This window comes from Onthophagus taurus, chromosome 7, assembly GCF_036711975.1.
Source record: "Onthophagus taurus isolate NC chromosome 7, IU_Otau_3.0, whole genome shotgun sequence".
NCBI lineage: Eukaryota > Metazoa > Arthropoda > Insecta > Coleoptera > Scarabaeidae > Onthophagus > Onthophagus taurus.
The window spans coordinates 40,602,713-40,624,992 of record NC_091972.1 but is presented as its reverse complement, the minus strand read 5'-3'; the positions used below and the strand labels follow the sequence as shown (position 1 = coordinate 40,624,992).

The 22,280-nt window shown below is 33.9% G+C and overlaps 1 protein-coding gene across 2 annotated transcripts in view; it reads left to right on the top strand.

Moving 5' to 3' along the window:
• The first annotated feature begins 5,159 nt into the window (after positions 1-5,159).
• The window catches only part of LOC111420003 (E3 ubiquitin-protein ligase pellino), a 37,884-nt gene continuing 20,763 nt past the window's right edge, over positions 5,160-22,280 (top strand). Inside the window, exon 1 of one of the 2 annotated variants that reach the window (XM_071197212.1) lies at positions 5,160-5,377. In XM_071197212.1, coding sequence (XP_071053313.1) covers positions 5,271-5,377 — 107 coding nt within the window. In that variant the 5' untranslated portion in view covers positions 5,160-5,270. Of the gene's footprint in view, positions 5,378-5,566; positions 5,996-22,280 lie in introns of those variants that run through there. The other variant, XM_071197213.1, reaches the window with a different exon arrangement.

The window sequence follows — 22,280 nt, the reverse complement described above, 5'->3', positions numbered from 1 at the left end:
AACTATGATCACAGCAATCAACTAGACATTTTGTCAGCCCAACCTACTTTTGTTAGTTTAGTTTATTTATTAATTTATTACTTAGTTTTGCAAAATAAAATACACTTTACATCGCAACATATGTTTTATTATTATAAGTTTAAAGAGAAAGGTGATTTTTAGGATATTAGATGGTCAGATTATTCAATATTTGTTAATTTTTTAAAACTATTATTATATTAAAGGTTGGGTTCACTGATTTAACAAAATCTGTCCGATATCACAATAACTCAAATTTAAGGTTTTTCTAGTGAAAATAACAGCTGTTCTGAATTGTTTTAATTGTTGTAAGTACTAATTTTTAATATGAAACTTTAAAAGAACTAAAGCCGCAGTGATTAAATAAACATTTTAAGTACCTAGAACAACAAGAACAATTTAGAGCAATAAAAAATATGTGATTTTGCAAAATTAATGTCCATGTTAAACGTAAAACACATCTAGAACAATTTGAATCGACAAAGATTGAGTTATTTTAGATTGTTCTATATTTTTCAATTCTTATTGTGTAATATAAAACCGCTGACACAAGAATTACTGACTGAAACTTCCAAAAACTTTAATTTTCAAAGAGTAAAGTGCCCTTTAGAGAGTTGTTCTAGTGAAAATAATAGCTGTACCAGATTGCGTTAGCTATAATAATAATAATAATAATAAGTTTATTGTGTTATATGCCAGGGCTTACACTCGTCATATATAATTCAATACAATAAGTAAATTCACAATCAACAATCAAATCTCAATTACAGTCCTATCTTTCAGATATTCCTCAACTGAGTAGAACACATTCCTCAACAAAGACGCTCTTATGACATTTTTAAATTTATTTTTTTGCAAAGATCTAATGCCCATGGGCAATTTATTAAATAAGATTTGTGCAATATATATGTGACTTTTTTGCGTTCTACTCAGTCGACAAAAATCAACGTAAATGTTTTCACGGTTTCTGGTCCCATAACTATGCACGTCGGCATGCGTGCTGTATTTGTCTTTATTATCGTAACAGTACAGAAGACACTCAAGTATAAACAAAGATGGTAGTGTCAAAATATCAAGTTGTCTGAAAGCGTGTCGGCAGTCATCTGTATAGTTAAGTTTAGCAATGATCCTCACCGCCTTGCGCTGCAAGCCAAATATATGGTTACTAGCTGGACTACCACCCCAAGCAATGATACAATAATTCAATATTGAGTGTATGAGCGCGAAATAAGAGGTTCTGGCCACCTCAGCCGACACAGAATTCACCAATCTACGTAGTAGAAATATGTTTCGGGCAATTTTCTTACCAATCTCTACCGTATGACCCTCAAAATTCAAGTCGGGAGGACTCACTGTTATTCCCAGTAATTTAGTAGAGGATAGCTCATTTAAATTTATATAATTTTGTCTAAGACTGAACAATGATTGGACCGTTTTGTCTTTATTTAAACACAATTCATTGGCAATACACCATTCGTTTGCCGCGGTCAGCAGTCGATCCGTGGAGGATATCACTTCCTCAAACTCAATACCCGTTACCAGCAGCGTCGCGTCATCCGCATACAACAAACAGTTCACATTATCACCCAAACACCTAGGAAAATCGTTAAAGAAAAGAATAAACAGGAGGGGTCCCAATATTGATCCCTGAGGGACGCCTCTCATGATACGAAGTCGCTCAGACGTTCCATTTTCACACTTAACCTGTTGGGATCTGCCCGACAGATATGATCTGATTAAGTCAACACTGTCCTGATCAAATCGGAAAAAATATCGCAGTTTATGCAATAGCATACTGTGGGATACACTGTCAAAAGAGCGTGACAGATCCAAAAACAATGCAGCGCAGATTTCCGTTTTTCATATGCATCATAACAGGTGTTCATAAATTTAATAATTGCATCCTTTGTGCTCCGACCAGGTCGAAATCCAAATTGGTTTTCAAAAAGCATATTATTTGATTCTACATGTGCTATTATTTGCTTGTAAATTACGCGTTCAAATACTTTAGACAGCGCCGGTAGTATACTAATAGGTCGGTAATTCGAGCAGTCATTTTTATCGCCGCGTTTGAAAATAGGCACAACAGACGCAACCTTTAACACATCAGGGAATACACAAGAAGACAACGAGCTGTTTACCAATCTGGTTAAAGGCTTCACAAATAGGCTAATATTATTCTTTATAACTTTGGTTGGAACACCGTATATGTCTCTAGTCCCACTAGACTTCAAACCCTGAAGGATACCCCTAACCTCACACTCCGACACTTGTGTAAAGGAAAAAATGGGGACATCGATAAAGCTAGCAGGGCATATGCTTGAAGAAGGGTTAGCCAATGGACCAAGCTGAGACACAATGTTATTGGCCTCGTTAACAAAGAAATCATTAAGAATATCCGGGTCAAGATTCACTGAATTTTGTTTATTGGCGTTTGGCCTGTTATTGTTTATAACCGCCCAAGAAGCTCTAGATTTATTATTCGACCCATTAATAAAATTATTCGTGGCTTTACGCTTTGCCACAGCTATTTTGTTACGGTATAACAATCTGGCTTTGTCTCTAGAATCTCTTAGACTTTCCGTTTTGAAACGGTTATAAAGATCAGAAGCCAAGTCACAGATATCTCTCAGCTGGCGCAGTGTGTTATCAAACCATTTGATTCCTCCATCACGGACTCTAACCTGCCTACCAACCTCAGGATAAGCTGTATAAAATGTTGATAAGAACCGTTCAAAAAAGTAACTGAATTTTGCATTAACATCAAATTCACTATCAGAAAAAATCTCCCAGGAGTATTTCTGAAAGAGTTCAAAAAATCTTATGTTGCCCTCAACACTAATTGGCCTACCAATCCCAGTAGTGTACCTCACAGGAAATGTTGACAAAATTTCAGCCGAAATAAATTGGCCATGGTGATCTGAAATATTATTCATGATAACCCCGGACCTGAAAACGTCCCGCTCTAATTTAACAAAAACATTGTCAATACAATTATTTCCCCGTGTAGGCTGTGAGATTGTGGGAGAGAACCCAAAGGTGGAAAATATATTACAAAGTTCAGTAGCGTTAGTATCACGGGTTCCAAATTTAACGTTAAAATCACCTAGGACTATGATATTTCTGCAGTCGGCCAAACTAACCAGAACACGCTCAATAATATTCTTAAAGTTTACAAAACTACCGGATGGGGATCTATAAACACAAACAATAATTGCCAGGGTAGCCTCACACCGCAGAGCTGCCAACTCACAATCAACTTCAACAGACAACTTGTTAATATTCTCCAATACATTGCATTTTCGACCAATTTTAGAAAAAATTGCCACTCCACCGTGGATATGGACAGTTCTAACAAAAAACGAATGAGCAATCCACTTTCCAATCCGCATCCCAAGTTCAAACTCCATACTGTGAAGGAAATGTTCACTAATACAAACAAAATCAAAAACCGTTTTATGACTTTCAAAAAACACGTCAAGCTCACCTATCTTCGGACGCAACCCTTGAGCATTTAAATGAAAAACAGAAATTACCTCGTAATTCGGCAATATACGCTTGAAAATGGGATCGACACTGGAAGCGGACTCAGATCTTGTTGTACTGTCAAACACGAGCCGACGTGCATTCCGGGTCAATGGTAACATATATTAAATTGTCATTTACGTCAGTATGATTAAAAAACGAAGAACACCTATGAGCGTCAATAACATTATACAACATATTAAAAACTTCTAATTTCCCATAACCATTCAAATGAATACCACCTTTATTATAATGATTCCCCCCTACTATGTTATTCACTTCAAAATAAATTAAACCCTTACTTACATATTTGGTACAATATTCGAATAAGGTACAGTTCATTTCATATATTTGCTGATTGACATTAAACTTGGGGTTTATGTATGGTATTGACATAAAAATAACATTTGTGTGCCCTAGCCTAGATATAATCTTATGTAGTTGTGGCTTATTATAATGCTTATTGCGAAGCGCGTCGTTTGTACCAGCAAAAATTAGAATATAATCACTTTTGGTAAAAGACTTAGACAAAGCGGCGGCGTCCGCAACAACATCCACAAGACAAGCATTTGGTTTAAATATTAAATAATAATAATAAGTAAATATAATAATAAGTATATATTTGTAATATGGAATTGATAATAGGAAAACTATGGTCACAGCAATCAACCAGACATTTCGGCGGCCAAACCTATTTTTAGTTATAACTTCGTAATGCTGTATCCCACAATTTTGATTTTCTAGAACAATAACTAGAACAACCCAGAACAACAAAGAAAATTTGATTTTTCCAAAAATTGGGGGGCTAGTCAAAAAACCTGTTTTTTCGGTTTTCTCGCGGAGCTTTTATTTTTTCGATTTGCCGCTTTGGAACAATGTAGAACAACTCTAGAACAATCTAGAACAACAATAAAAAATTTAAAAATCAAAAAATGGGGGGCTAACTTCCCGCACTCAATGATTTCATGTTACAGTCTTCTTGTTCTTTATAGTGTCAACTACAGTGATATATGTGCTTATCACCATCCTGTTTGACTTTTTTTGAACAAACGCTTTTAGTTCCTAAAGCGTCATGGCTGCAAAATTCATTCCCTGACTCCAGGATCATGATACCTTTATAAAAAAAAAGAATTTAGCTACCTAGTTTTTAGAAAATGTATCTTGGTAACAAAATTTATTTATTGTGTAATATTATTCATTCCTTTAAATAAATTCGTTCAGATATAAATTAATAATATGGAGAAAACAAAATAACTATTCCCACAGTTCCTTTTGTACCTACTTTGTTAACATTTACAATTAGTTAATGATTTTGTCTTTTTTTATTTTATTAATTACTTTTAATAGATAACTTTAATACATCATCTTATAAAAGCCATATTAACGTTTAATCGAAAATTAAAACATCATTTATTTGTAAATACTCTTTTATTTGACATAAATATACACTTTTAATTGTTTAAAAATAATAGAATTAAACAATTTCGTCATTTCCTTAATAATTTACTTCACTTCCCCCACCACTAGAGATATTCCAGAATTTCAGATGACGAGACTTTACAGGTTTAAACTTGTCTACTCAGAGTGTTCAAAGACGAAACGTTTCTGTGTGTAGTTGGTTACTTTTTAAGTATTTTAACCTTTCGACGAACAATATTGCCGATTTTCGGCGATGAAGAACATAGCTGCTCGTATTTCAACTGTTAAAAACAAAAACAAACTAGAAAATGAGTAAATACGGTCCTAAGAATGCTTTTAATCGGGTTTTATTGGGCAACTACGAGTTTCAAATTACCGTTCGGAAAGATCGTATCAAAATCATGAAAAGAAAGAGGTGAGTTTTGCTTTTTTAATCTTAAAAGTGAATTAATTTCGTAAACTTGTAATTAAAATTTTAAAATAGATTTATTCTTAAATATCGAATATCCCGGGTTTTAAAGAAACTTGTGCTACTCGCTGTTAGATGTCGGTAATCGTTGAATCGGTCCTCTCGGTCGGTAATCGTGACACCCATCCCCCACCAGGAGCAAACAATTGAAATCACTTGTGTCGAAGTGGTTTTCGAGTTCAATTCGGCGGTTTTCGACGCCATTTTTCACGAAATAATCAAGTTTTGCCATCGTTTATCGGGCTATTCTTTCCTCTACAAACGTAATAGTTATTCGTTGCGCTTTTAATAACATCGAATACCCACAAACGGCGTCTGAAAAGTAGTAAATCGTGCTGTGCGTCTGGTTGAAATGACAACGGCAGTTTGTAAACAACGGGCGACGTGATCCGTTCTCTTTAGCCTTTTCGATTTTATTGTAGATATTTTTATGGTGGTCCATGTGAAAAATAATAATAAATAACGTGAAATTTATTGTTTAAGAATCGTAATCGTGTTTTCGCTTGTTTTTCGACTAAATTTCAACGAAATATTATCAAACACGGCTTCAGATATGGTAAAAAGGTAAGGAAACAGAAAATTTCTATTGTTTTGCAGTTACTCTAGATTTTTAGGTTATGTTCTTTTTCTCATATGTTAATTATTTAATAAATTTTACTGTTTTTTTTTAATTTGATTTTATCAACTAACTTGTGCTTTATTTATCTTAGTGTGTTTTGGCATTTTCGTAAATTTTATTAATTAAGGAAAATTAACTAAAAATATCTTCGTATAAATATCATAATTTAACTAATTAATGACTAACATATGACTAAGAAGTTTATAGTGAACCATGACATTTTTGTTGACATTATACAGTATGTTTAAAATTACACATACGCCATTGATATCTTCGAAACTATGAATTGTTCAAATGATCCAAATACCTTGATTTAAACTAAATTTAAGGTACAGGGTGTCCCAATTTCGATGTCCGCATAGGCTATCTCCGAAACTAAAAGAGATAGAAAAAAAGTAGCTTACATGTCATGATCTCGTTTTTCGAGAAAATGCTAATGCCGAAAACTCCGAACAGCTATCGTCTTTTGTTTTCGCCCTATCGGCAAAAACTGAAAATTTTGCAAAAACGACAATCGCGAATATTTCACTTATTATCAAAGATGGTGTATTATAAATAAAACATTATATGGGCAACTTTTTACGAAGAATTCAGTGGCCTAGGTAGAATTTTTTTCCCATCTTTTATTTACGAGATTTTAGACGTAACTTTATTTTTTTAAATGGAAACCATAGTTGGCTATGACTTAAAATAATTTGTTATTTTCTTCTGATAACAAATATATATAGTTTGTGGGGTATATTTCTTATAGTTACTGAATAATTAACAAAAATTCATTTTGTTCCATCTAAATCTAATGTATGTATTTAAAAGTTAATGTTGCTATGGTGATAACCATACATACTATGATGGAATATAATGTATCAATTTTGTTTGTTCTTTCTAAAACTATTGTATGTATTTAAAACTTAATGTTGTTATGGTGATAACCATACCATGAGGGAAAGCATTGTTTCCAATTATTGCCAATGTTTCTAGCAAGGACAGTAGAATCTAACAGGACTGCTACATCCATTGTATTTTTGTAGTCGACTACGGGTTGGTTGCCCGCACTCTACGTCACACTATTTGCCACGCCTGATAACTATGTTTGTTTTGTCACGCCTGATAACAACTGTCTATGTTTTTAGAGGTTATATGATAGACATTAATACGTCTAAAAACATAAAACTTCAAAACTAATATGAATACGTCTAGGATATAACCTCTAAAAACACACAGCAAACGCATAGACCATAACAACAGCTAGGCGTGGAAAATGGTGTGACGTAGTTTGCGGGTAGGCTGTCACAACAATGGATGTAGCAGTCCTGTTAGATTCTACTGTCCTTGAGTTTGTAGTAATATTTAAAAATTCACTAACAACTCTGGCATTATGTGCTGGTGCTCCGTCATATTGAAAATATATCATTTGAGACATATTTAGTGGCAAATTGTCGTCCAAAGGCTCAATGTGCTGCCTTAATATATTGAGGTATTTCCCTGATTTTAAGTTTTTATGGTAGATACTATATGCCAAAATTCTATTATCTAAAAGGGCACACCATACATTGAACCCCAATCTTCTTTGAACACTCAGAGACTTCATCGGTCCAGATTACATTTTGAACAAACAGCAGATTATTTAATTTTTTTAAATATCATCTACAAAATTCTAATCTTCGATTGGCATCTCCGGCACGTAAATAATGAGTTAGCCCCGCTTTGTATGATTTATACTTATTTTTCTTTCATATTCGGGAGCAGCGTCTTTTGGGTGAGACGTCTTGTTGCAATTTCTCTTGCAGGTCATTTTGGTATGTTTTTGTATGTGGTTTGGGGAAGGACCAAATATCTATTAAATTTTCTGCTGACCGGCTGAGGTTCGTACGTGCGGTTGTCTTCTTTCTGGATATCTTGTGAAATAAAATTCCGCGGCTAACGTCGCATTCTTATCTGATAACATATAGCATTCCATCATGTTACATTTTTCATAATTTTCGAAATTCATTGTAAAGTTTTATTCAGTTTTGTTATACTTTGACACTTAACACGCTGGTGCATAATGCCAGCACATAATGCCAGAGTTGATATCGAATTTTTAAATACAAACTTTGGCAATTATTTGATACATTATGTTCCATCATAGTATGTATGGTTATCACCATAGCAACATTAACTTTTAAATATATACATTAGTTTTAGACAGAACAAAATGAGTTTTTGTTAATTATTCAATAACCATAAGAAATACACCCTACAAACTATATATATTTGTTATCAGAAGAAAATAACAAATTATTTTAAGTCATAGCCAACTATGGTTTCCATTTAAAAAAATAAAGTTACGTCTAAAATCTCGAAAATAAAAGATGGGAAAAAAATTCTACCTACGCCACTTAATTCTTCGTAAAAAGTAGCCCATATAATGTTTTATTTATAATACTCCATCTTTGATAATAAGTGAGATATTTGCGAATGTCGTTTTCGCAAAATTTTCAGTTTTTGCCGATAGGGCGAAAACAAAAGACGATAGCTGTTCGGAGTTTTCGGCATTAGTATTTTCTCGAAAAACGAGATCATGACATGTAAGCTACTTTTTTTCTATCTCTTTTAGTTTCGGAGATAGCCTATGCGGACATCGAAATTGGGACACCTGTACACATCACCTTAAACATTGTATTTTCACTTTTTGAATATTAGATATAATCAGCTTACAAGTCCTAATAAACAATCATAAAGAACACAGCCAAATTATAAAAGTGTGCTTAATTGTAAAGTCGGTTCTTAAAATAGTATTGCATCTACTCTATAAGATCGTTGACAGCTATGAGGTTGATATATTTTCCTTCCAGATATTTACATATTTGATATTTTAATACTATTTCGAACACTTCCCCAAATAAAAGCATGATAGAGGCCTATAGGTTGAGTCATTCTCATGGGATTTTCTGACAATTACGAAACGCAATCTTTCTAATGTGTTGGTTGAAGAATTCACACAAATCCATCACAATTGAAGTTTGTATTATTTTTATTAACCTTATATTTAAATTATTACAGTTTCGATTAGAGATCATCCCTTACTGTACCATGTCATTTGTACAAACTGTTACCATTAGCTGGTGTTTGAAGTGTCAAGTTGATTGTTACCTTTAATATTGCATATAGCCTTATGTCAATTCTCAATTTTGAACACATACGCTTTTACAACTTATATCGAGGCTGGCTTGCAGAACCGGGAGAAGACATTGCCGTTTTTTTGGATCTAACAACGGATTACGACATTATGGAGAGAATGACTCTTTAAGTTCTAAGTCTAATCCCTTGTAAAACGCTGGGCTTGCTGCTGAATAACACATGCTCATTGACAGGCCCTTAAAAAGTGGAGATTGACACCTACTCCAAACAAAATAGAATGAGATATTACACCTCAAAGAAAAGACGGCACACGTCAGCTGGACATTTCGTTTGGTGGTCGGCCTGTGGCGCACATATCACTCATACCTGAAAAAACAACAGCTAAAGTACGTACAAGAAACAATATCGTTCAGAAATTATGTGGCACAACATGTGGAACAACAGCTACAACCCTGCAGTGCTGCTGAGTACTGCTCACCCGTCTGGCTGAATAGTCGACACACCTTAACAGCTTAGATGCCCATCTAAATTCCACCATGCGAATAATCACTGGCTTCGTATGTTCAGCCACATTCTATGTCTAAGCTGGTAAGGTAGGACGCTTCGACCCGAGAATACCAAAAAATGTTGGATAATAAACAGCAGAGACCTCAGACCCCATGTGTAACTGCGGTAGGGAGAACCAGACTATTGAAAATATTGCTAAAAATTGCGAAATATCGGCATACCCTGGCGGATTGAATAACTTGATAATCAACATATAGCTGTCCGCCCATTTTGTGTTAACTATACGTTTGTTATATTATATACAGTCTGTCCGTAAAATAACGGATATAGGCGATAAAATCATTATAGTAGACGCCACGAGAGCTGGCAGTAAATCATCATTTTCCGCTCTTCCAAATGCCATACGTAGTTCACAAACCGCTAAAGAGTAATGTGTGTTAGAAAGAGATAGCATTAGTTTACCTCTGTTCTTCTAAGGGATGTAACTCTATAATTATAACCTCAAATCGAAACGTCTTGTGTGTCTTGTTGTGCGAAAATGTTTTCTTTGAAAGGAAAATCATAAAATAATATTTTTGACAATGTTTGACATATAACCTCCATTACTAAAATAACCTAACATACATTTAAATGTATGTGGTGAAATAATCAAAGTCGTACGTCCATATCTTGATTCATACCTTTGATATATATAATATGGATTGAGTCAACGAGAGAGATAGCTTGCGCAAGGTGATCGAACCGAGATAGACATAGAAGCGTACTGCCATATGATGGGTGTACTGATAGAAGTGAGATAGATATAGAAGCGTACTGACATATAATATATCTATCTTTGTTACACTTTCACATTATCGCTTTCCATCTGCGTCTATTCACCTTGAGCAACATTTTTGTTAGTAGATATATTCAGTTAGCTCAATCCATATTATATATAATCAAAGATTCATACCATTTTTAAGCGATCTGTGTAACTACCAGCTCTCGTGGTTTCTACTATATAAACGGTTTATGGAAAAATCACTGAAACGGGTCTAAAAATTTAAATTTTTTGCAATTTTTGTAGATTTCAAATTATTTCCGCCATTTTTAAAGGAGTTATGATTAAAGGAATTCCGTTATTTTATTACGGAATATGAAAGAGGATTTTTTTTCTGAATCTAGTACAAGAAAAATGAATTTAAAGTTAAAAATAACAGTAACTATGGTAATTATTTTAAACAATTTTCAAAGTGTCAAAACTGATTTAGTAAGTAGTTGACCTCTTTAATACAACATATCCTGATATGTGTTACATTTATGTCTTATACTCTTATTACAATATGACCAGAAGTAATATTGAAATTATTATTGTAAATTGTTATACAGCTTTTATAGGTACAATTTGTACTACATATTTGAATACTTGTCTTTGAACATTGAGAACAATTTCTGCAAATTCAGTACATCTGGTAGATAGGTCTTTTATATTTTGAATTTCATTTGCAAATAGTTACTTCTTATTCGAAATCCCAATTTATCTTTTGGTGCACTTCCAGAGTCCTTCATGGACTTCATTAAGTACTCGGTTTTACTTTTTGCACTACCATGCAAACACTACCAACCACAATTTCTTAATGATGCGTCATTTTCTTTTCTCGGCCATCTTCGCTGTATGGGTACCAAACTCATAAGACCACATAAATAAAAGCCATTATTTTCAGCGAATAGTTGAACCGTTTACACGTACATTCAACACCCATGGATACGTAAACGTAATTCTTGGGTTACTTTCTTAATTTGACCATGCACAGATCTCTTCTAGATTTTCTTTTCGTTCACCTCAACAATATTATCACTTTAATGATCAATACTCTCATCCATTTGGCAACGCGATTTGTCTAATTAAAATAAAGTTACTTTAATATTGTAAAAATACAACTTAACTTTATAATGTTGTAACTCACGATTTAGTGTCGTAGTTATTACGTGCAGTTATTGCGATTTCCATCCACAACTTGAAAGTTGGAAAACAGGTGGACTTATCTTGTTTTTCTTGGGTACAAGAACTATTAAATAGGAAATAAATATCTCTTGATTCTAAGGTTGTCGACAGACTGAGTGTATGACAAGAGTGATTTAGTCATTACCGTTAGAAGGCAGTTCAGTTCAAATTTTATTCATAGTGGAGTAGCTGGGTTTTCCTCTGCACCCTTCATTTGTGAATATTTGAAGCGCAAATTATACAAATTTGGCTGAGAAATGCGGTTAAAAAAAATACATAGATATTTAACTCACCTTTAATATTTACACATTTTGTGTATTGGGGAACTATTTTATGTTTCCATTTTCATGGTATAATACTTTCTCCATAATACTGTATCAATAAAAAAATACGGGTAATTTGTTGATAAAAGTTAACGGTGGTACTTATGTTTTTAATCTTATGGCGTTTCTTTTATTTATGATGCTTACAAACGAGTGTGAAAAGTGAAAAGCGATCGGGATTTTAAATCGATCTAATGTTATAACCACCGTCTTTTCAACATTGACATTGGAGTGTATGTGTAAATAGACAAAATTGTCACTGTTGGGCTACTTAAAATATTTCTACATAATGTTAATTCAAATACGATGTTTTTTATATTCTTGTTCTCTCCGCCCCTCATGCAAAATTGCAATGGTTCATAAAATATTTTAGCTTCTTATTGAGTTGTTAAAGATAGATTCTCATGTGTTTATTTCTCTTTTACCGCAGCAATTCGCATAAATAAATTGAATTTGTTTATATTACAAGTTGTTTTTTCGCCGAAGTTAGCAATATAAACAGCAACTAGTGATTATATGGATTTTATTATGCACGTCAAGATAAATTTGATACTTTGGATCTGAATTTTAAAAATTCATAATAAGATGTTACTTATACGGGAATAATAAATTATTCTATCTGGGAATTAAATTAAATAAATAAATTTCAATTGAACCTGGAATATGGTAGAGTATAATCCCTTGTTTCATTAATTAATCATTTAGTTATCGTCAGCAATCAACTTTTGTAATATATAAATTAGGTAGTTCTTCAAAACTTTCTCATTTCATTATATTATGCGCTAATTCAGTTATCTGAGAATATTCATGATCAAATAGTAATCTCAGTTAGAACTACAACTACTCTATATTACTTTCTAACAGCCATTGTGACTGGTTAATCTCGATACGACAGTGTTGAATTGTCGTACTGTTTAAACTTAGTATCTGTTGTTACCCATCTGCGATTTTCGTGACCGCGTAAATTTGATGGTATTTCTTTTGATATTGCGATTCTTTGTTTAAGTTTTTGTAGAGAGGCGTTAATGTATGTCTTTTAATAATGGGAAAGTTGTACGACTTAACAGAAAAGATATTTATAGGTTATAACACTGTATTTTTCGAACATAAATTTACTTTGTTTAAGAAATGTGAAGGTTTCTAAAGAAAGTTACACTGTAGAATAAAATACAATTTCATTAAAATTATCTTACATTTTAAAAATGTTCAAAATCTTCACTATTTGCATCATGCACAACGAGAATTTGATAGGTATAACAAGTTCTGCGCTTTTCCAGCCAGGGTTTTTTGTCGCACTGGCTCTATTTACATTGTTCTCTCCATCGGGAGTATCTAAAATTTTTTCCCATTTTTATTTTTTACAGGTATTTAAAAAAAAAATCATTTCAGTAGTTTTATTATCTCATGTTCAAACTTGTTTTAGTTTTGTGATTTGTTGAATATTTGGGATCCTTTTTCATCAATAACGTCAATTCTGCTTTTCGTAAGGTTCAATCTTTGATTATATATAATATGGATTGAGCCAACGAGAGAGATAGCTTGCGCAAGGTGATCGAACCGAGATAGACATAGAAGCGTACTGACATATAATGGGCGTGCGTTAATTTTGGCGGTAAATTTAAAACAAAATTAATAAATGAAAAAAGAAAAAAAAATAAAATAAAATTTCCTTATTATTTATAATACTTACAGGTGATGTGAAACTGTATTATCGCGAACTTTGCACACGAAACAATACATTTTTAAACATAACGGTGTGACTGGCTGTGACACAACAAAACGATAAACGTCAAATGGAAGAGGTTTGACACTTTTGTGCGCATGCGCCCGTCTGTTTAGTGCCGTTTTATGTCTATCTTTGTTACACTTTCACATTATCGCTTTCCATCTGCGTCTATTCACCTTGAGCCACATTTTTGTTAGTAGATATATTCAGTTAGCTCAATCCATATTATATACAGGGTGATTCATTAGCTCTATGACAAACTTTGGTAGATGAAAGGTGATGCGATTCTAAGGAAAAAATGTTATATGAATATGGGTCCGATTCATTTTGGTTAAAGAGTTACAAGCCTTTGAAAATTTTACACAGTTTAATAGGCAAATGAAAATGTAACATAAAAAATAAGTTTAAAAATTACAAAAATTGTTCGAAATGTCCGCTTTCAGCTTGAATGCACGCCTCATATCGACGAAGTAAAGATTCTATCACACGACGTATGATATTTACATGTTACACAAGCTGCTTCATGTGTCCCCAGAAATAATAATCCAGCGGATTTAGATCTGGGGATCGTGGTGGCCAGACTACTGGACCTCCATTGCCAATTCATTTGTTTGGAAAATGTTCATGTAACCAAGCGATGACTTCTCTTCCTCGATGTGGTGGTGCACCATCGTGCTGATACCACATATTTTGAACGATGCTAAGTGGTACGTCGTCGATAAAATCGAAAAGGTTATGTCCCAAGAAATTTCTGTACATATTTGCATTTAAGCAAATTTAATCACCCATACAGGTAGCAAAGAATTGTTAAAAATGCCACCCCAAACGTTTACACTAAACCGTTGCTGAAATCTTCCTGGTCTAATTGCATGTGGATTTTGCAAGGACCACACATGTTCGTTATGATAATTATTTATGCCGTCCCTAGTGAAATACGCTTCATCAGACCACAGAACTTGGGAAATGAAGTTATTATTTTGAGCATGTTGCTGAATAATCCAGTGGCAAAATGCTAAGCGTTGCTCAGTATCTCCAGGATGTAATGCTTGGACATTTTGGCGATGAAACAGATGTAACATTTCTCGATTCAATACACGCCATACAAAACTTTGGGATATTTGTAACATGCTCGCTATACGCCGAGTACTAATTGAAGGGTAGTCAAGTACTCAATCATTTTGTACATTCACATCATGGGGACGAACGGAATGTAGTGGAGCGGGGTTACCTGTTTCTCTCAGTCTGCGAAATGATGCACTAAACACTGTATGGGCAGGGTGATGTCTATTTGGAAACCTACGAAGTTATTCTCTTGCTGCTTGCCGAGCGTTTCCGTTACAAAGCCCGTATACAAAAATAATATCTGCATATTCTTTAGTCGTAAATACATGCATTTTCGTTTTCGATCAAAACTCTGACAATTATAAACTTTGAAACACACAGAATAGAGTAAATTGAAATGTTTGACATAAAGAACTCAGTTTTGTTATCACAGCCAACTCTGTATTTCTGTTTCATAATTATTGTTGCGATTGTTGCAAATCTTTACTTCGTCGATGTAAAGCGTGGATTCAAGCTGAAGGCGGACATTTCGAACAATTTTTGTAATTTTTAAACTTATTTTTTATGTTACATTTTCATTTGCCTATTAAACTGTGTAAAATTTTCAAAGGCTTGTAACTCTTTAACCAAAATGAATCGGACCCATATTCATATAACATTTTTTCCTTAGAATCGCATCACCTTTCATCTGCTAAAGTTTGTCATAGAGCTAATGAATCACCCTGTATAATCAAAGGGTTCAATGTTTTCGAATTATAAAAAAGATAAAAGGACTGCTGCAATATTTTTTTCTGTCGAAAAGTATGAAAGATGAGATACACGTACAATATTTATAGCCTCACTCTTTCCTTAAAATGCACTAATAAAATAGTAAGTTCTAGCAAACGTAATACAGCGTGTCCCGTATCTTGCGGATCAGAGCATTATACGGTTGTAGGATACATTATTCTGAAACGATTTTATAAATAAAATTTTTCGAAATATTTATAATAACCGCACGAGAACTGTTTAAAATCGCCCAATAGCAGATCGTAAATCAGACACAGGTAATCGGCCGGTCCGCCGCGCCGCTCATAACACGTTTCTCACGTGTACTCAGCAATAGATTCGACACGGAAAGAGAAATAAACTTTTTCGAATTCGTGAATCCGCTATTGGACATTATGAATATCGGTTTTCATCTTGGCAAATTCTGTTCAGAATCTTTTTTCTGTGACCAGTCTCCTTCTTATCTTTAATTTTTTTCTTCTCTCTCCAGCTTGACGTCGGTTTCTATCCTCTCTGCCCACTCTCTCTTTTCATTTACTCAGTGATGGGCGCTGGGTAAATACCCGGCGGGTAGGTATTTATAAAATGGGTATTTATCTGGGTACTTACCCCGGCTCAGGGTAAATACCCAAACAGTACATATAAAAGTGATACAAGTAAAAATATAACAGATTCGGACAAAAATGTAGAGGAACATGATGAAATGAGCGTTGAAGACGAGGAATTGTCAACGATCGAAAACGTATTATTATCAGGTAACCACTGCTCATTCTACATTCTTGCGACGATGATCCGCCCAGTTCCACTTGAGCTTTGCCACAATGTTGACCGCATCATTTACGCCAGTTCTTCGTAGGTCTTCATTTCGTATGTGGTCCCTTAGGGTTACACCCAGCATCGACCTCTCCATCTTTCTTTGCGTTACTTTGAGCCTCCTGGTAATGGCCACCGTTAATGTTAAAGTTGCGGAACCGTATGTCATAACCAAAGGAAGCACGCATTGATTGAAAACCTTTCTTTTCAAATATACAGGAATATCGCTCATGAAGATGTCTCTAAGTTTCCTGTAGGCAGCCCATGCGAGTATCATCCTTCTGTTTAGTTCGCTTGTTTGATTATTATCTCTCGATACACGAACCTCATGGCCAAGATATATGGCTGCGATGCGAACCAACAGAGATGAGTACTTTAAGAACAATAGTGGAAAAGACAAGAAGAGATAGAGTAAGGAACAAAATTGTAAAAGAATTTTGTGGACTCGGAGATCTTATGAGATTTGCTAGGGGAAAAATAAAAAAAATTAATGAATACTTCCAAAGAATGGAAGAAACCTGGCTGATTAAGACAGCAAGAGACCAAAGATTAGCTAAGAGATCCCGGGAGACCAGGAAGTTGGATTTCCAGCTCTAATGAAACACCATGAATGATGCGTAAAAAACAGGTTACAACCTGAATAAAAGAAGAACAATAATAAGATCTTAAACGAACTACTTAATTTTCAATTGGAAATCAACAATCTCATGGATCTTGGAATCTTGGATTTGATGGAAGTGCAATATGACTAGAAAAGAATCAAACAACAAGAATTAATGAAGCACAAAAACTGAATTTAGTCATTAATATTAGACTGATACTCAATTTAGGACATTCAAAGTTGTTTTTCAAGCATTAAAGAAATCGTTAAATATTTTCGAAGAGTATTACGTAAAGGAGAATGGTCGGTAGTGAAAATATAAACTTTTCCGAAATATATGTACACTTAAAGCTAATAACACCAGGAATGTGTATAAAGTTGTTAGACAGTTAAGACAAAGGTACAAATCGCACGTAGCTCTATGCTGAGATGGAACAGGAAAAATAATATGTGATAGTGAAATGAATGACATTTAGAAAAATTATTTCCAAAACCTGTTAAGCATAGAAACTGATTTGCAAATAGACAGCAGTCCGTCACGCCAAAGAAAGGATAGTGTCATGGAACCTATATCAATTAGTGAGGTTCAAAACGCAATCACTGCGTCAAAACATGGAAAGGCATCAGGGATTAATGACATACCATCGAAAGTATTCAAGATAGAAGTATTCATTATCACCAATATTGATGTTAGAGCTTGGAACAAGATTTGTCCTAAATTTTGTTGATATTTAGCCCGACTCAGTTGCATACTTCAGCATCAGTTTCATCTCTCCAAGACTATCCGAAATAAGGACTATATCGTTCGCGTAGCGCAAATTACTTAGGTATTGCCATCAATGTTTATACCTTTTTGGGTCCAATCCAGTTGTTTAAATGCACTCTCCAGGACTGTGATGAACAATTTGGGTTCAACATAATATTGCCTTGTCTTACCCCACGCCCAATGAGTATTCGGTCAGTACTTTCATGCAATTTTACCGTCATTGTAGGAATCCTTTAAATGTAATAAATAAGTTTGGTATATCGATAATGGACTCTGCATTCTTGAAGTACTTGCAAAACTGCCATCAACTCAATTTAAATCAAATTTTATAAATACCACTAAATACCCATCTTGGGTAAATACCTCCGGGTATATATCCAGGGAATTTTCCCTTGAAAATAAATATTTACTCTTTCGATCCTTTTTGCTCCCTGCTCAGTATCTTCCTTTTGTTTAGAGTCTCTTTGCAATTACTCTTTCTTTTACTCAATTGTTCTTTTCACTTTTCTATTTCTGTTTAACCTCATTCGTCTATTGCTAGCCTTTTTTTCTAGTGTTCCTGCTCTCAGTATAATACTGTCGTTATTACTTTTACTATCTTCTTCTGCTACTGTTAGTCTCTTTTTTCTATTACCATTTTCTTTCTACTTTGTTGTTTTATTTTTATCATAGGTCAAATTTAAATTTTAAATGTCAACGTGATGTTTCGAATGTAATTTTAATTCAGGATTCAATTTTAAATAAAGATTAAATTAAAAACAGAAAAGTTTTCTATCTTGGAGCATGTAGAAACAAATTCAATTCTTTTTAATAATTTTGTATGGTAAGCTTCATCCAACTTCAAGTTGTTGAACTTTTGCCGTAGTGTTCCAATTTGTATTATTATCTCGTCAAAAATAAACAATATAATGCTCTTAATACCTCCGAACTTTTTCTCTTTCTATTTTTTTTACGTTTTGTTTTCTTTTAATTCTTTGGCGCTATTATCAGAGTCCTAGCGATTTCCGGGACCATTAACACAGTTTACGGCGTCTATTTTATCGTCGGTGTCCGCTTGATTTATATATTATCGTTCCCATCTGAGGTGACGGCGACTATGATGACCTACATTCTTACTACTTAAGTAGTAATGTTGTATGTAGTCGAGTGTATCTATCTTTATTTTAAAATTAAGTATTAGTAAGTAAAATTAGTAAGGAAAACTCAATTTGCAAATGTTCTAAGCTGACGTTTATATTTGACTCACCCTGTATGTAAAAGAAGTTTTTTATGTTTTGTAATCGATACCATCGCTCGCTTTCTGGCTTTCTAGGACAATACTTGCTAAAGGGCAAACGTTCTTAGTGTTTTCTACGTTCTAGGACATGATATCGATCGGCGATTTGTGTCCTTTTAAACAAAAATCAATTTCTCAAAATAAACAAATTTAAATCTGTATTCATTCAAAATTACAATGAAATTGTTTCGATTTAAAATTTTTGCTATACTTTGTATTAACCTTTCTCTTAAATAATTTCGTAAATGAAAGGATCATTTACTTGGTTTTAAAACGGAAAAAGAACCGTTATTTGAAACAGAAGAGAATGAAAAGATGAGACCTTTCCCTCGGCGTCTGTCTCGATAATAACGAGAGAGGAGAAACGGGCCGTTACTTGCTCCCGTTTGTCCCCGGTGTTGGTTTCAACTTGTGGATAGTAAACCAAAAACCAACGCGATAGTATAACCACAGTATAAATAACAGACAGTACTCTCACTCGGTTTGGCGGGAAGATATGCGCAGCCCTCATTACGCAGGCGAGCGGCCATTACGCTGGTTTAAATCTTGCTAATCGCCAGTGTGTCTGTGAGGTTTGTTTTTGTGCAGAGCCGTAACGACAAGTGTAAAGATTAAAATAAAATATCAAATATTATAAATAATGACGTTATTACTTATATAATATATAACTCAATAACTAATGTTTTTATCAGTTCAGAAATTTAATTGCGAATAACTTTTTTAATTTAATATTTTCGACGTTTTAAATATTTTTAATGCGGACCTGTTGTGTTTTATGCCAGAATAATGGCTTCGAGGTCATTGAAAATCAATTCGCCACATCAAACGTGCCGCCACTGAGTGAGAGTACTGTCTGTTATATATACTGTGGTATAACATCCAAAACCACAAAGAAAGTTATATTTTCAAAAGAAGTTCATTTAGATCAAATTATAAATTTGATTCAACAAAATTGCTGTTGACGGTTTAGAAGTTCGTTAAATAAACATTCTTAATAATTGGAAAATGATCGTTGATGAATGAATGAAACCACAAACAAGACTCGACATGAATGTATTCATGAATCTCGCATATACAATATTACATCAGTAAACACATCTGTGTATACATAGTTATGAGCAGCCGCTATTATTACAATAACATTGTGATTATTATATCGTTACGACTTGAAGGTTGTGTTACAACATGTACGGGTTACAAATTCATATAACTTTTGTACTAATTAATAAAAAGAGAAAACGAGAAATAACATGTTAACTAAGTTGTTACGTTAACTTCTTTTAGATTAATTCTTAATTTCATATAGAATAAAAGTTATATTTAAAGGGGATTGAGAGAGCAGAGTTATAATGGTAGAGTGTAAGTATTAATTTAACTAAGGTTTCTTGTCGCGAACACATTTTAAAGGTTTCACTAACACTAGGTTTCTTATTCACGACAACATTGTAATTAAATAAAAAGTAGAGGGAATAATAAAATGAAAACAATTAAGAAAGAGTTCTCAGTGTTTCTATTATGAGAAAAAAACATCATAATTTCCTGGTCATTGATTCTAACAACGCCATAATGAGGAGGGCGGCCCCTCTCGTTACCGCGACCTATAAGATCTATTGTAACTTTAGCCCTCCAAAGGTTTAGGGCAAATGTAGGTCCTTAATGAACCTTAGTATTGTCCTGAGGTCTTGAACCTTTATGTCGGTAGGTAACAGGGGAGTTTTACCGAAGACGTTGTGCCTTAGACGTCCTCTGGCGACGCAATTGCACAGTATATGTTCAGCAGTTTCTGACTCGTCGTTGCATAGTCGACAAGTTTGATCCTCAGCTTGTCCAATGTGGAAGAGGTGGTATTTTAGGGGCACATGGCCGGTTAGGTAGCCTGAGAGCGTTCTTAGATCCCCTTTGCTGAGGCATAAAACCTCTTTGGTTTTGTTTTGCGACGGAGTTATCATACTCTTCGCTTGTCTGTGACCTGGAAGTTCTTTCCAGCGTAAGGCTATCTTTGAAGCCTCCCAGTTGTTGATTATTTGTTTTAGGTGGCTTTTTTGTAGTCCACATCCAGGTTGGGGTCCAATGAAGGGCGTGTTTGCTTGTGATGAAGGACTTTAAAGAAGAATATTACTATAAAATTTTGTGCAAAACATTAGACGTATATTACTTCACATTTTTTTTTGTGTAATTACGTGATCGCAAATTCCTATCTAAATTGTTTTATAGAGGACCTATACCGGATGTCTCACGTAACTGGTTCGTTAGAACTTTTTTAGGTACCACTATTCGTAGCGGTTTGAAATTTTGACAACATGGATTGTTCATTCGAAGCTTTCGATCTAAAATACTTTCAAGATGGCCGCCACTTCCGGTCTACCGGATGTAGACCACAACTTCGTTATTTTAAATGGAATGCTATAGTTTTTAATGCACCTTTTAATTATATTCGACAAAATAAGTTGACTTTGATAAAAGTTATTGGTACCTACCATTTTTCGTTTTCGAGTTATTTTGTTTTTAAGTTTTTCTTTGGCAAATTACTTTATGCTCTTTAAAACCTTATATCTCAGCCAACGTTCATTCAAAAAAGCACTAAATTGGCACGATTACTCTTGAGATGTTGTCAAACAGATTGTCATTTGTTGTATTAAAGTATCTCCATATTCAATGGTAAGAAAGTCGAAAATTTTAAATGGAACGCCCCATATTTTTTTACCCTATCAGAAATGGAATTTGATAAAAATGTGGCAAAATTAATTGGCAGAATTAGTTGGTTAGATAGCTCAATTTTACTTAGCTTTTACTAAAAATGTTTTAAGAACTATTCGAGAATAAACTCATCGCTCTTAATTTGAAGTGATATTGGAGACCATAATACGTAAGTTTGCAGCCTGCTTATAGTAGAATTTTCCCATGATACTGAGATAGTCCACATACATTTCAAATTATTCGAGATAATATAAAATATTTTGTTATATTCACCAACATAACAAAATTTATCTCAATTTGTGTGAGTCTTCTTCATTTTCTAGATCTTGTTCCTCTATATTTACTTCTTCATCATTATTGTCTTCTTCTTCACTTTCTTCATCATCATCATCTTCTTCTTTACCTTCCTTTTCTTCTAGAGATTTGTCCAGTATAAGTAAATTTTTCATGTCTTCATTCATATTTTTATATCTTTCTGAACATTCTTTATAAAAGTTACTAATAAATGGATTGGAGCTCAGTAATAGTCTGTGTCTACATTTTCTTGTGTGACACTCTCTAAATCTGCGTACTTGTTTGTTTTTTGC